This window comes from Bombus huntii, chromosome 15 (genome assembly GCF_024542735.1).
Source record: "Bombus huntii isolate Logan2020A chromosome 15, iyBomHunt1.1, whole genome shotgun sequence".
In the NCBI taxonomy this organism is placed as follows: Eukaryota; Metazoa; Arthropoda; class Insecta; order Hymenoptera; family Apidae; genus Bombus; species Bombus huntii.
In genome coordinates this window covers 8,058,480-8,071,553 of record NC_066252.1, presented here as the reverse complement: position 1 = coordinate 8,071,553, position 13,074 = coordinate 8,058,480, and the positions used below count along the sequence as shown (strand labels likewise).

General features: G+C 32.8%; 3 protein-coding genes across 7 annotated transcripts in view; 2 read left to right on the top strand and 1 right to left on the bottom strand.

Annotated features, from left to right (window-relative positions):
- Nucleotides 1-57: 57 nt before the first annotated feature.
- On the top strand, nt 58-1,642 carry LOC126873788 (peroxisome biogenesis factor 10-like). Its single transcript, XM_050635017.1, has 3 exons — nt 58-879; nt 960-1,211; nt 1,284-1,642. Exons 1-3 carry the CDS (start codon nt 592-594, stop codon nt 1,599-1,601), a joined length of 858 nt encoding a protein of 285 aa, XP_050490974.1. The 5' UTR covers nt 58-591; the 3' UTR covers nt 1,602-1,642.
- A 282-nt stretch (nt 1,643-1,924) lies between these two features.
- On the bottom strand, nt 1,925-6,594 carry LOC126873779 (myotubularin-related protein 14). Its single transcript, XM_050634999.1, has 6 exons — nt 4,793-6,594; nt 4,148-4,704; nt 3,364-3,683; nt 2,811-3,273; nt 2,403-2,738; nt 1,925-2,312 (listed from the first exon to the last, which is right to left on the bottom strand). Exons 1-6 carry the CDS (start codon nt 4,877-4,879, stop codon nt 2,144-2,146), a joined length of 1,932 nt encoding a protein of 643 aa, XP_050490956.1. The 5' UTR covers nt 4,880-6,594; the 3' UTR covers nt 1,925-2,143.
- Nucleotides 6,595-8,438: 1,844 nt separating this feature from the next.
- The window catches only part of LOC126873776 (IQ motif and SEC7 domain-containing protein 2-like), a 144,348-nt gene continuing 139,712 nt past the window's right edge, over nt 8,439-13,074 (top strand). For all 5 annotated transcript variants that reach the window (XR_007692535.1, XR_007692534.1, XM_050634989.1 and 2 more), the window contains exon 1: nt 8,439-8,989. Coding sequence is in view for 3 of the 5 variants with exons in the window: in XM_050634989.1 (XP_050490946.1) it covers nt 8,760-8,989 (230 nt within the window). In the remaining 2 variants the exon portion in view is untranslated. The remainder of the gene's footprint in view (nt 8,990-13,074) is intronic.

The window sequence follows — 13,074 nt, the reverse complement described above, 5'->3', positions numbered from 1 at the left end:
GTTTACGTATATTAGATATTTTATGTTCTTAGTATTATAAATGTGTGTCTATACATATATGGAACACATATACTTAAATTGTATACGTGTATGTGTATTTCTTATTATAAATAAAATGTTTAAAAAATTAATTTTTTGAAAATTAAGATAGTATTATACTGTATTGAAAATGGAAATTGTCAGATAAAAATAATTTGAACTTGCAAAAAATTTGTTTCACGTTGATTGTGCACTCTATGATTGACGTTCGTCGCGCAACTGCGTGATATAATTTTGACGATATTCTTTAATTTTTATGAAACATGTATTTACATGGTTTTTTATTACTTTTCTCTAACATTTAGTAGATAACAAATACATATTTTTATTCTAATTGTCACGTTAGAGGTCAATAAGAAACAAAGTGATAAGATTCTTTTAAATGTTTGAGGTTATATATGTATATTATTTCGAATAATTTTACTTGTCATTATTCATTAATTCAATGAGTGTTATTTTTAATATTGGTGGTTTCTTCGTGTTTAATTCAACAAAGCGATCGTATTTCATAATTTTTCGTACAAAGAAAGTTTAACAAGTTGTTCACCAAAAATGGAAGTAAAGAAAAGAATTCGAAAGTTAAAAATTGCGAGTCAAGCCGAAATTCTACGATCACATCAGAGGGACGATGACTTTGTTAAATATCTACGAGAAAAGATCGCGGATGTTCTACAAATTCTTGAAAGGCGAATTGGCTTGCTACCCCTGATACACTCAGACATTCCATTCAAGTTAATTTATTTCTTTTTTACCTCGGGATTGGGGAACCAGACGTTAGGAGAAGAATACACTGGAATTGTGCAGGCCAACTTAGATGCTCAAAAAGTTCCATCTATATATGTATGTTAAAATACTTTAAAAGTATTCCAAACACAATGCACTAAGCTCTATTAACATGCAATATTTAACTTATTATTCAGGCAAGGGTACTGGCAGTAATTTTAGAATGCCTTGGAGAGAAAGCATTGATAAGATTACTAAAAAGATTAGAATTATCAGTCAATCATCCTCATAGTAAATTAACTCCTGCAGCTGCAATATTTTTAAACTCTTTCATAACAAAAATGTATACTATGATACCTATTTTCATATTAGTGCACAAGGGACTATTTTATATGTTTGGTCACTATTATAGTTTGGGCAAAAGAATAGCACGAGTAGATTATGCAAAGGTAATTTTTACACAATAACATTATTATGATGGTGGTTGAGATATTCTCTACTAGTTTCTTTTAAATTTAAAGGTATATGGTCATCGGCCTACTGATACTATCAGTTGGGGATTAAAATTATTAGGAATTGCTACGCTTGCACAGTGTGCGCTAAAGATCTGGCAAAGCAAGGACAGTGAAAGCCCTTTTAATAAATACTTAACAGTCACTGAGAAACATAGTAAGCTGATGTGCCAGTTGTGCCTTGAAAAAGTGCCAACAACTACCACACCCTGTGGTCATTTGTTTTGTTGGTTTTGCCTTACTGATTGGTTGAATACTAAACCACAGTGTCCACTCTGTAGAGAACATGTTGTACCTACTAGAATAGTGCATGTAATGAATTTGTAAATATTTTTAACTACTTATAAAGAGAAATTAATAAAAAACAACATGCAGATGTTTCTTTTTTACACTAATTACTAAGTTAGGGATAAATGATCCACACTAGCACTATTTTGTACGTTTTAACATTCTTATAATTTTGTTTTGTTTTGAACATTAATTACCATCTGTGCAAATAACGTTTTTATACAGATGGCAGTCGCAAATACACATACATGTATCGTCAGTAAATTATAAAGCAAAACTAGTAGACACTCGCACGCATTTACATATATATATATACATATATAGATATATACATATATATACATATAAATATTATATATATATACAAAAATATCAAGTTTTTATTCATGTCACGCGATTACACGCTATTCTTTCTTTTTTGTATAACAACGCATTATTCGCATAAACGACAATGTACAATTGTTTTATTTTCATTGTATAGCGTTCTTATAAAATTCTAAATTGTGTCAAACAATTGATAACAGTAAACTTATAATTGCGCTGATGGGAAGAGAGGGTATGAGAAGTTAATGATGTTATAGTCACAAGGATGTGCGTTGAACGGAAAGAATTCCAACTTTCTCAGCAAAGTTTCCTAGTAGCTGACCAAAGCCAACAGATTCGGAATTATCCTTCATTCGGAACCCAACAGTTTGACTATAAGCGTTGTAAAATATTCTTCTTAAACACTGTAACTTTTCTTTGCGGGATCTAGAATAGAAACGTTAAACGTAGAAATCGTAATTCGTTTTATTGAATAAAAAACACTTTATGGTAATTAAAAATCTTTATGGTACTTACTGTGCCAACGACGCAAATACTTCATCCTCGATAATTGTCGTGCTTGATTCTTGGGACGTATGTACGGTATAATTTTCACCGAAGTGTTTCGTAAGTGAACTACATGCCATTGCGTCTATAATCGGAGCATTAGCAGTTGTAGAACCACGTAAACTTCCGGTTCCGGATATCATCTGCCATGAACCACCAGACGAAGAGGATTCGTTTCGTTGTCGAAGACGTCCAGGTACGGGAACTGCGACGGGAGAAGTCCGATTAGGTGGCAAAGGTGACCGTGATCCATGAGCAATTCCTTCTTTATTTGGAGAAGTATGAATTGACCATGGTACCACGCTCCTATAAAATGAGCAATTAAATTAATTGGAGAGAAATGTATACTAAATACGATAAGAAAGAAAGTGTATGTACCCATTAGTAGGATAGTCGTCTTGACTTTCTCCGGAAGAACAATGAAACACAGCTGGTGGATTGTTATCTTGGCTATCTCTGCTATTTTGACTAACAGAACTACACCAACTATTCAGACTTAAGTTGGAACTAACTGAACTCAATGTCACTACCGATTCGTTATCGAACATAGCATTGTCTGACTGTGAGTCACTGTCGTTGCGTAAAACCAAGTGCCTAGATCTGCCATGACGCAGATGAATACTAAACTCTTCCTCATGAATGTGCTTTAAAAAATAAAAGCAAAAGAAGAATATTTCCTCTCCTTTGCTTAGTCGATCCTCTAAATCATGGCCAAACAGCATCCAATCGTATGCTATGGTATAGTAAAGAATCTGATGCGCGTTCAGTGATGTGTGAATTACACCATCAGCCCACAAACTGATCCTCAATAATGAAGTAAATAAAGGTGTGCGATCCCATCCTATAAACAGAGTTTAATTCTGATTATGTTACGTAATTATTCGTTATTAATTAAATTAAAAAATCGTTATTTGTTAGGAAAAATGCACACCTGAGATACAATGAATTAATATTCCACTGCTACTGTCGCTCAAATATCTTAATATCAGTTTTAAATAATTTTGAGTTAATTTTACTAGATCCCAGACTTGATATTGATCCCAATGGATTTGTAACTGAGTAGAAATTGAATCTGCTGGCACACCAATCTGCGCGTCTACATGGGTCTGAGACCAATCAAATACCAAGCCTTGGGCCAAGTAGTCATTTTCTCTAAACTCCCTGAAGAATTCACATCCAGGATATGGCAGTGAAATTAGGGTGAAGTCAGAGTACCTCTTCTCTTTGTCTACTTTCTCTGAGGATGTCACGCTGGGTACGGAACAAAAGAGCTCTGTTTAAGTTTCTCTAAAAGTGGATTCGTAAGATAAAAAATACTGATCGTGTTATTAACTACTATGAAACTTTGTTGACTCTGAAAAACTGAAAGACTGCATTCCTACATAACTCTGCTTGTTTTTTATTTCTAAATCTCTTTGTGTCCAAGCAATTCTTTGATCACAAGAGCATTAATGAAAATCTATTGTACTATATTCAAACAATATTTAAAAATATTTTAATATACAAGCTAGCTATTAATAACAAAAAACTAATTTACAATTAAGATTAAGAATATTATTCTATGATTTATTTTATGCTATTTCAAGCAATTAATTTTATTTTACTAATATTGCAAACAATGTTAAATCAAAGAATGGGAGAAGGTATTATCTGAAAGACATTATTTTCACAATTAATGCATGCAACAAATATTGCCGTAAAAATTGATTACTTACTTCATTCCAAACTTGACTTTCTTCTTCTCGACCATAAAATCAATAATAATTCCTACGTTAAGAGTTTTCAAAAGCTTGATGTCTTGGTGCCTAACTTTATCAAACAATTGCCAGTCACTAAGTACAGAGTCACTCGCGCGAGGTTCATCTACTTGCTGTTCAATAGAAACTGTTCCTTCACTACCAGCAAATAAATAATCTAGCCCAGATCTACCATAAATTTCTGGTCCACCAGACAAAGTAGCCGATCTGCATACATGTCTACCTTTATACAATATTACCGGCAGTGGAAATCTTGAACGACACCTGGCGAATCTAGCACTTTTTATCAATTCCTTCAATTTATTAGGATCATACATATTTTCGTATATAGTTTCTGATGTGCGTGGCAGTGGTGGCGGCGTATCACACAAATTTGGATTCCTACACTTCTCATATTCTAAAATGATAAGATGGCTGGGATAGTGTGCACTGAGATCACCTCCATTATTGTTTATGATAGAATGAGTATAATCTAAATCAGTGAGCAGCAGACATCTTTGCATGATTGCTTGACTCTAGAAACAAAAAAAAAATTATTGTGTGATATCATAAAGCAGAAAGATTAATTCATAAGTTTGTTAATTTATAAATAAGAAAAGTTACCTTGTTGTCTGCATCCTTGGCTCTATAGGTATTTTTCGAGAAGTGTACAAGAAGGTCCTGTAAATCTTGGATGTTAATTTCTGTCATGATTGAAGCAGGTTTTTCAAGTATGTGATATCCAAACTTTCAAACTAAGGGACAATTTTTGGTTTCTTTTCTAAAGTGGTCCTAAGTTTCTATAATTTTCATAAGGATGCTCATGAATCATTAATTGTAGCCAATGTCTTGTGCATGAGAGAAATGGCACAAATACTGTATTTAAAATATACCACATCACAATTTAAAGCTTTTTTTTCTACTTGTCATGATTTCTTATTAAGCGTAAAGGACGTTGCCTTAAATGTAAACATAATAAGATTCTAAGGTCTATGAGAGCATCATATTAGTTAGAGAATACATGAATGCTTTAATTCTAGAATATGATGGTGATTTTATTAACAGAATGTTTATAAAATAAACTCATGCTGATTGTCAGAAAAATAAAAAGTATTGATAATTAAAGTTATAGAAGAAAGCATGAATTTTCACCTCAAAAAACGTTTTAATGTTTGTACAATTATTTTCAAATAAATATAAACGATCATCGTAAAATATTATTAAACAAACATTACACAGTTGCACATTGTATTAATAGCACTATTACTCTTTTAAAGAATAAAATCTACGATTCTTCGATCGCTTATTTAACGGAAATATACATATATATATATTTCTCTTTCATACGCGTCGACGTATTATAATAAATAAAGTAATCTTAAATTTATAAATTATCGTTTAACAAGCTTCTTCTTTCATGTACAAATTATAGCGATGAAACAATGCGGTAACGTCTTGATCATCGGAGTTCGAATATCATGTATTATATCTCATTTATTTCCATTAGTTCGACAAATTTACACTTAATAGCTTCACTCTATTATTTAAATCGTAAGTATCCTTCCCTTTTGTTATTATCTTTTCTTTTATATTAAATCATAAAATTTGAATTTCGAACTGTACTTCGTGCCGCAAAAATAATTTTTTTTTATTTATCGACACAACAGAAGTTAAACGGAGGACCTTGTGTTCCGTTTACAAAAGTATTTAAGCAGGAATTTGAGCAACAATAATCATCGTAACAATGGTTCAAGAACGCTTTCGTTGGAAAGACTTAACCTTCAAGTCATGCACGCTGCTTTCATCGTAGTGGGCACACAATTAATATTGCCTTATGAAATTCATTAAAAAATGCGCATGAAACGTTAGTTCGAACGTGAAAACGAAAAGTTCGTCACGGCGAATATCCATGGTATCTCATCGTGTTCCAATCTCGATCCGACGAGATAACCTAAACATCACACCCGAGAAAATCTGTTTCACGTTACACGCATCAATTCGAATCTGTCCCGAATACACTGTCATCCTTTTTCGCCTTGTTCGTTACTTTTCCTCGGTTGTACACCGAAAAATCTGTTATCTTCTTATCACCGTTCACGTGTCGCATTTAAAGATTATAGTTATTTAAAAGGACAAGAGAGCGTGTCTCTCTTCTTCTTCGCCTGTCGATCTCTGGCTATCACAATACAGTACGTCGACCTTGATTATTTGTTCTTTCACCCACGCGACAATGAACAACGGAAAAATGATCTTAATTTGTATGTAACAACCGTATCTTTCGTTTTTATCGTACGATACATCAGCGATGAGAAAACTACTCGTCTGGCAGGACGAAAGTACGAAGTGAAACGCAGCGTAGAAAGATAACCTATTTTTGCAATGTGGAGAACGCGTGCTTTTGCTCCGGTGGTATAGCCAATTTTATATTCTTGATGCTGTAGTTCTAGTTCTTAAAAGCTATCATCTTTAAATATTAGAGATAATGGGATCATAAATTAGACTAATTAATTACGTTTATATTATATTCGACCTGGAATTTGTTTGGGTCAATTTTTCAAAATTTACAGTATAAATCTCATACATTTCTAGTTATTACATTTAGAAAGAATTCCATAGCTTCAAAATACATTGAATGCCTAAAATGTAAAAATTAATCTTCTAAATCTAGTAAAATTTCTATACTTTTAATAAATTTTATTTCATAAATGTAAAATAGTACGAAATGTACTATAATATATATAGTTTTACTTGTATTTCTATTAAATAGAACAGTTGTTAGTTGAAATTTACAAAATTTATATTTGAGGATTAATAAATTCGCATATTATACGGTATCATATACATTTGAATATTATCATTATGAATTTTTCACATATTCATATTTTTTAAAATTATTTAAATGATACGTTACATTGTAAGAGTTGCTGATTTACACAAAGAATTCATTAGTTTTATATTCATTTATGCAAATAATTCCAAGAAATCCTCCGAGTTTTACATCTATTCAAACTGTAGCAGCAATGAGTCTTATACATTGCTGTCAAAGCGAGATTGTATTTACAGTTGTACAAAATTTTTTTACAAAATTCTTAAGTCTTTACATTTGGTGATTTAAAAAATGTAAAAAAACATCAATGTTCTAGAAAATCCTCGATAATTGTGTTTAAATCTATAAAACAGAATTTTATAATCATTTTAATATTGAATTTGACACATCGTTATATGAGTTCGTAATATTACGAAGATGTAAATAGTGTGTCTTATCGTACAAGAGAAGATATGTAAATCTACATAAAAACGTAACCGAAAATTCTTTCTAATTGACGCTTTTGCTAATATTAAAGTTTTTAGACAGTAACATTTTCTTAAAGAAACAACGCTCTAAAAATGTTTATCAAATAGTTATTATAAATGATAGATAATCGACAAATTGTTATTATTAAAAGAAAATGAAATAAAAATCATACAATTTGAATTTAAGTATTCTGTTTATTAACAAACAGTTAGTAACAAACAGTTTCAGTTTGAAATGGTACATTGCTTTACCAATCTAAGGCATGTAAGCCTCTGAAACGGTAAACATATCAACCATGTTTATCGTTTCTACCCAATAGAACTTCTTTATTGGATAAATTACTCTTCCACCTGTTTATTTCTGACAAATAGATATTTACGGTAGAAAGAAAATTTGAAAAATAATTAGTAAGATAATTAATAGAATATTTATGTATTTCTACGACATTTAAGCGTAAAAATGTGCAGAATTATATAATAAGTGAAAGAAACTTTTGTTTAGCTTATATTTCTTTATTCATGAAAATATAATTTGCATAAACGTTCGCAGTTCAACAACCACTTTCCTTAACTTTCAATTTCTAGAATCGGTCAGTGTGTCTTCGAAGCCCTAAGCGTTACCTCTACGAATTACAACAAACTCATTCTTCAATATATATAAAAATAATTCTCTTCAAAATACCATCAAATCTCTTCGATGTTAAACCATTCAGAACACGAGAAAATACAAATAACAATACCCTTTTCCTTAAATCTAAAAATCATTCTTAAAAATAAGTAAAAATATCAACAATAATTCTATTGAAGTCAATTTAAATTTTCAAATTCTCGGTTCCGCTACCAGATGTCAGGTGCTACAAATTCTCGTTGGTCCTTGCTAGGAATGGAACGAGACCATTCCAGCGGTGCGCGCATGCGCATGTGGAAAGTATCCCTGGACAAACGATCCGGCGGAATTGGAACACGGGAACGATCGTGAATCAGGACTGGCATTCGGCCGAGAGGTGGCAATAGATGTAAGATGGCGAGTACGCGCTGAAACGGTGTACCGCGCCGTGGATGATTCTTTGTTGATTTTTTCACGGGCAGAGCGTCTATCCTGCGTGATATTCGTATTGGTTATGGGGACGGGGGCGTTCGTTCGCGTGGCGCGTGCTGATAGTGGACGCGCGTGCCATTCGTGATCGTCGTTGATTTTTTTTATCTAATCGGTGGAAAACGTTGGCGGAGTACCAGTGCCGAACGAGTACGGGACGAAAACGTGTGTGGTGCGGCTCAGTGAAAGTAAACAAACGGTATGAGCGCGGTATTGGGAAGTGTCGGTGACCCGGCCGGTCTTCTGGACCCCGACGTCGAGAGCATCCTCGAGGAGAAGAATCAACTGATCAGCCGGCAATATGCAGAGATCGAGAGGCTGCAACGTGAACTTTCAGAAGTCATCGGAGAACGTGACGCCCTTCTGTGCGAGGTGTCAAAATTTAAGTTCGAGCGCGAGATGACTGATCTTACGCGTCTATTGGATGACAGGTATTTTCTTTCAAGTTTATTGTATTTACAATGGTTGACGAAAGTATTTCAACACTCCCAGAAACATATTATGTACAGTGAGAGACAAAAGCATGTAGACAATTGGAACGTGGAAATAAAGAGAGAAATATTTTTTATATGATTAAAGATATTCAAATTATATGTAATTGTGTGTTATGAACAGGGACTCGCAATATTAAATTTACAGAAACATATTTTAATTAAACTCTTTGGTAACTTATAATGAAACGAGATTCACACAATGGTAACATCTCGTTGAGACAAAAATATTCATACGGTATTATTAATTAATATCACGTTGTAGTTCATATTTTGTAGCCATTCCTTTTTCATAAAATAATTGCATGCATATCGTTAATTAAATTTTTAACGAAATCTAGTTCTTTCTTTTTGGCAATCTTTCTTCAAAACTTTCTCGAGATATTCTCTTAATATTATATAGCATTTGCGGATTAACCTCTTTTATATACGATACATATTTGATATATTTATTGATAAAAACATTCTGTGGTAAGTGTTTGAATACTTTCGTGATTTATTGTGTTCGTTAGAATATATGGTATGCGATTTATGCAGTGTCCCATCCATTATCCAGTGTATAAAGCCAAAAAGGTTATATACATATACAATACCGGTAGAATGAATAGATACGACGCGTTGTAAATATGTATAGATATATTTAATAGATTATTTTCGACAAATTTTTTCGGAAATAAAAAGATACTCGTTTCCTAACTGACAGATTTCTTTCTATTTATATTATCAGTGGAAATATAGTGGAACCTTGCATGATTCGTATAATACGAAAGAATTGCGATAGTATTTGTATACCATGTGAATAACTGAAATTGATATTTACATCTTTGTCTAACATAACTTCGTCAATACCTATTTCCTTTATTCGTCACCTTATGTATTATATTCTACTATATAAGTTCTTATAAAATTATACACACATATACTATAATTATACATACGTATACGTGTGAAATATTAATTCGTAATTGGAAATGTGAAATTCTAATGTAATATTATTCGAATTCATGGAAAGAGCACGGTGTTTACTACAATTCGGATCGGTACAATGACACGTAGCCCTTATAGCGAAGAAATTGTTGACGCGTCACGCCGGTTGTGTTGTCGCGATTATGTTACACAAGCATAGGTGAAGGTTTCGTGGTTATAATTCAGCAAAGCGTCCGTATATCAGCGTGGAAATGCAGTGGCGTATAAATAATGGATCAGCGGCTCTTTGCTTCTGGTATCTTTCACGCGATACTTATCGACACTTTAAATTAACGCCTTTCGCGAACGTTGCTCACTGATGCGGAGATATTAAACTGATCTAAGTACATAGTTTGTTTCGTCATAAAATTATACGCCATTTTGTTATTACCGACATCATTAATTAACGGGCTACATAGAAGATACTGTAAATTAAGAACTTCTTTCTCCTTAATCATCTTTAAATTATCATTTCATACTTACATTTTAATGTAATACAACATTTTCGAATCATTTTTATTGTTTAGCGAAATATTAGGTCTTCTTAAGAGTTTATCGAGGGAGATTAGATCTAAACTTTATTTTTATTGCTCTATAGCACAATGTAACATTACATGATTTTTAAACCATTTAGTAAAATACTTTATATATATATATGGTTTAAAAATCATGTATATAATATATATATATATATTATTACTATATTTAGTAACTGAAAATGAAGTAACATATTTTTAATTCTTTCAAATGAACAAGCATTTTGATTTACGATTATTTCTTAGTGCAATCAGAACCGTTTATGATCGTATATCGTAAATCGTAACCGATATTATCAAACTCGGTGGCACTACAGTCGTCGAGTATTTTTAAACGAAATTTCGTACGATTATGTCTATTTATCGATACTACTAATTTGTTATTAACACGCATGTGTGTGTGTGTGTGTGTGTGTGTGTGTGTGTGTGTGTGTGTGTGTGTGTGTGTGTGTGTGTGTGTGTGTGTGTGTGTGTGTGTGTGTGAGTGAATATACCGCGATAACCTCAACGATAAATAATAGAAGGCTAAAGAATTTCCATCTCTTAATATGTAAATTTAAAACATTATTCTTCTTTCTCGGCGAAATCTTTTATGATAGTCTTTTTAATTAACTGCGTCTGGTATTCTCGCGATGAAATAAACGATGCGGATCGGTTTGGTGATCGGGGATGAGTATACACGCGGCGTATGGAATTTTCCAGCGAAACTTCTGATCGAGTGGAAATTTCATAATCGCTAAAGTTGTTCATCGGTTTTGAATAACGTTGCGTGTCTCGCGAAACATTATACGATATCAGGAACCAATTTAATTTTACGATAACGAAAGAACGTAAAGTAGCATAACGCGAAGGAACGTTTTTCTATATAAGTCGTTACACGTGTTTTCCTATTAATTTATTAAAACTCGGACAACAGAAATTTTCGAGGAAGCGATTTATTTCGTTCGTTGGTTCACCGGTTTCGTGCGATTTTCATCGCATAATCTAATTAGTAAAAGTTGCATCATTGAAAATTTCTGCCCGTGGAATGTTATGCATCGATTTTCTCCGTTATTTCGTGGCAGTCGTAGCGGATTATGTAATTAAGCATTTAACAGATCAACGTTGTCCGTATGTTTTCCAAGTTTATACATTATACATGCGTTATACATACAATACATATGTATAAACACTTTAACGACGTGTAATATGCACGGTGCCAAGCAACGATAATAATTAGCTTTCGGTGTTGTTTCAAAATTTCAAGTTCTTCGTACTCTTAATTTCCGTTTCACATCCTCCACGTTATAAATCCTTCAATTAGTAATTCTCAATAGGTGCATCAAGGAATATCAAAGAAAGTAACGAAAGCGTAAAAATTGCGCGAAGAAAATTACAATCTTAATTGTATCAAATAATATCAAAATAAATATTGTAAATTGTTCGATTAATGATCTACGATACGGATGAAGGAATATTAAAAGGAAAAATGCTGAAACGTTAGAAAAATTGGAAGAATAAGAGTAGACGGTACGAAGAAAAATATAAAAATATAAAATATCCAAGAGGAAAATAAGAGAGAGAAGTACAATTATATGCAGTAGAAATTCAATATTTCCAATTTCATACATTTTCCAGCTAATAACATTTGCACGACGTATGCATTATTTATTCAATACGATAAATGCGATATACGCAATATCGGGGAATTATAAAATTACAGATAGCCCGATAGTAAGATACAAAAATGTCGAAATTCTCTTAGTAAAACATTTTTATTTCTTATAGATAGTTGCTTGATAACCAGCAGAATTATCTGAGTGGCGATAAAATTGAATAAGCTAATAGAATAGCAGGCTCTTTTTTTACGGATAACAGTGACTAATAGACGGACAATTAACCTTGATGCAGCCGGGCTGTTCCTATTGATTATTGCGACACGAGGAGAACACAGGAAACCTCTCACATGCTGCATTGTTATTCGTAGTGAAATTGGGTCGATCATTAAATCGCTCCGCGTTATCTAAAATCGTGCTTTTGCTCGTCGAACAATCGATGGCCCGTAATACGCTTCGGAAAAACTAACTGTACATTTCGCGATTCTCTCTGGCCGATCGATTTCATATGCGTGCGAAGATTTTTCAGGCGAGATACGTTGATACGTATCGTCTTCAGGTTCTAGGAAACTATCGTGTTTCATCCTTCTTGCACGTGATACCTCGTTGGTTAAGTTAAGTTAGGTTAGGTTAGGTCAGATTAGGTTAGTTTAAAATATAATAATACAAATTCATGTAACTATTTGTGTTTTTTTCTTTTTATAGATGGAATAGGGTAATTTTAACATTCTAGAAGGGTAAAAGTAATTCTTTTCAGATTTGCATTCTTTTAGGTTAATTTGACGATTATGCGACGTTGTTATCGATTGTCTGGATGCATCGTAAATTGCGAAATTCTGGAATCTCTGAACATTCGACACGATCAATGCTGAGCTAGAATTTCGTATAATCGCCAACAAAGGTCTTAGTACTTACAGCTGTTACTTAT

Excerpts from the sequence above, each read along its gene's own strand:
- LOC126873788 (XM_050635017.1), top strand. The coding sequence starts at position 592 with ATGGAAGTAAAGAAAAGAATTCGAAAGTTAAAAATTGCGAGTCAAGCC. Across the intron at positions 880-959 it reads AAAAAGTTCCATCTATATAT|GCAAGGGTACTGGCAGTAAT; the intron begins GTATGTTAAAAT and ends CTTATTATTCAG. Across the intron at positions 1,212-1,283 it reads CACGAGTAGATTATGCAAAG|GTATATGGTCATCGGCCTAC; the intron begins GTAATTTTTACA and ends TTAAATTTAAAG.
- LOC126873779 (XM_050634999.1), bottom strand. The coding sequence starts at position 4,879 with ATGACAGAAATTAACATCCAAGATTTACAGGACCTTCTTGTACACTTC. Across the intron at positions 4,705-4,792 it reads CCAAGGATGCAGACAACAAG|AGTCAAGCAATCATGCAAAG; the intron begins GTAACTTTTCTT and ends TTTTGTTTCTAG. Across the intron at positions 2,739-2,810 it reads GACGACTATCCTACTAATGG|GAGCGTGGTACCATGGTCAA; the intron begins GTACATACACTT and ends CTCATTTTATAG.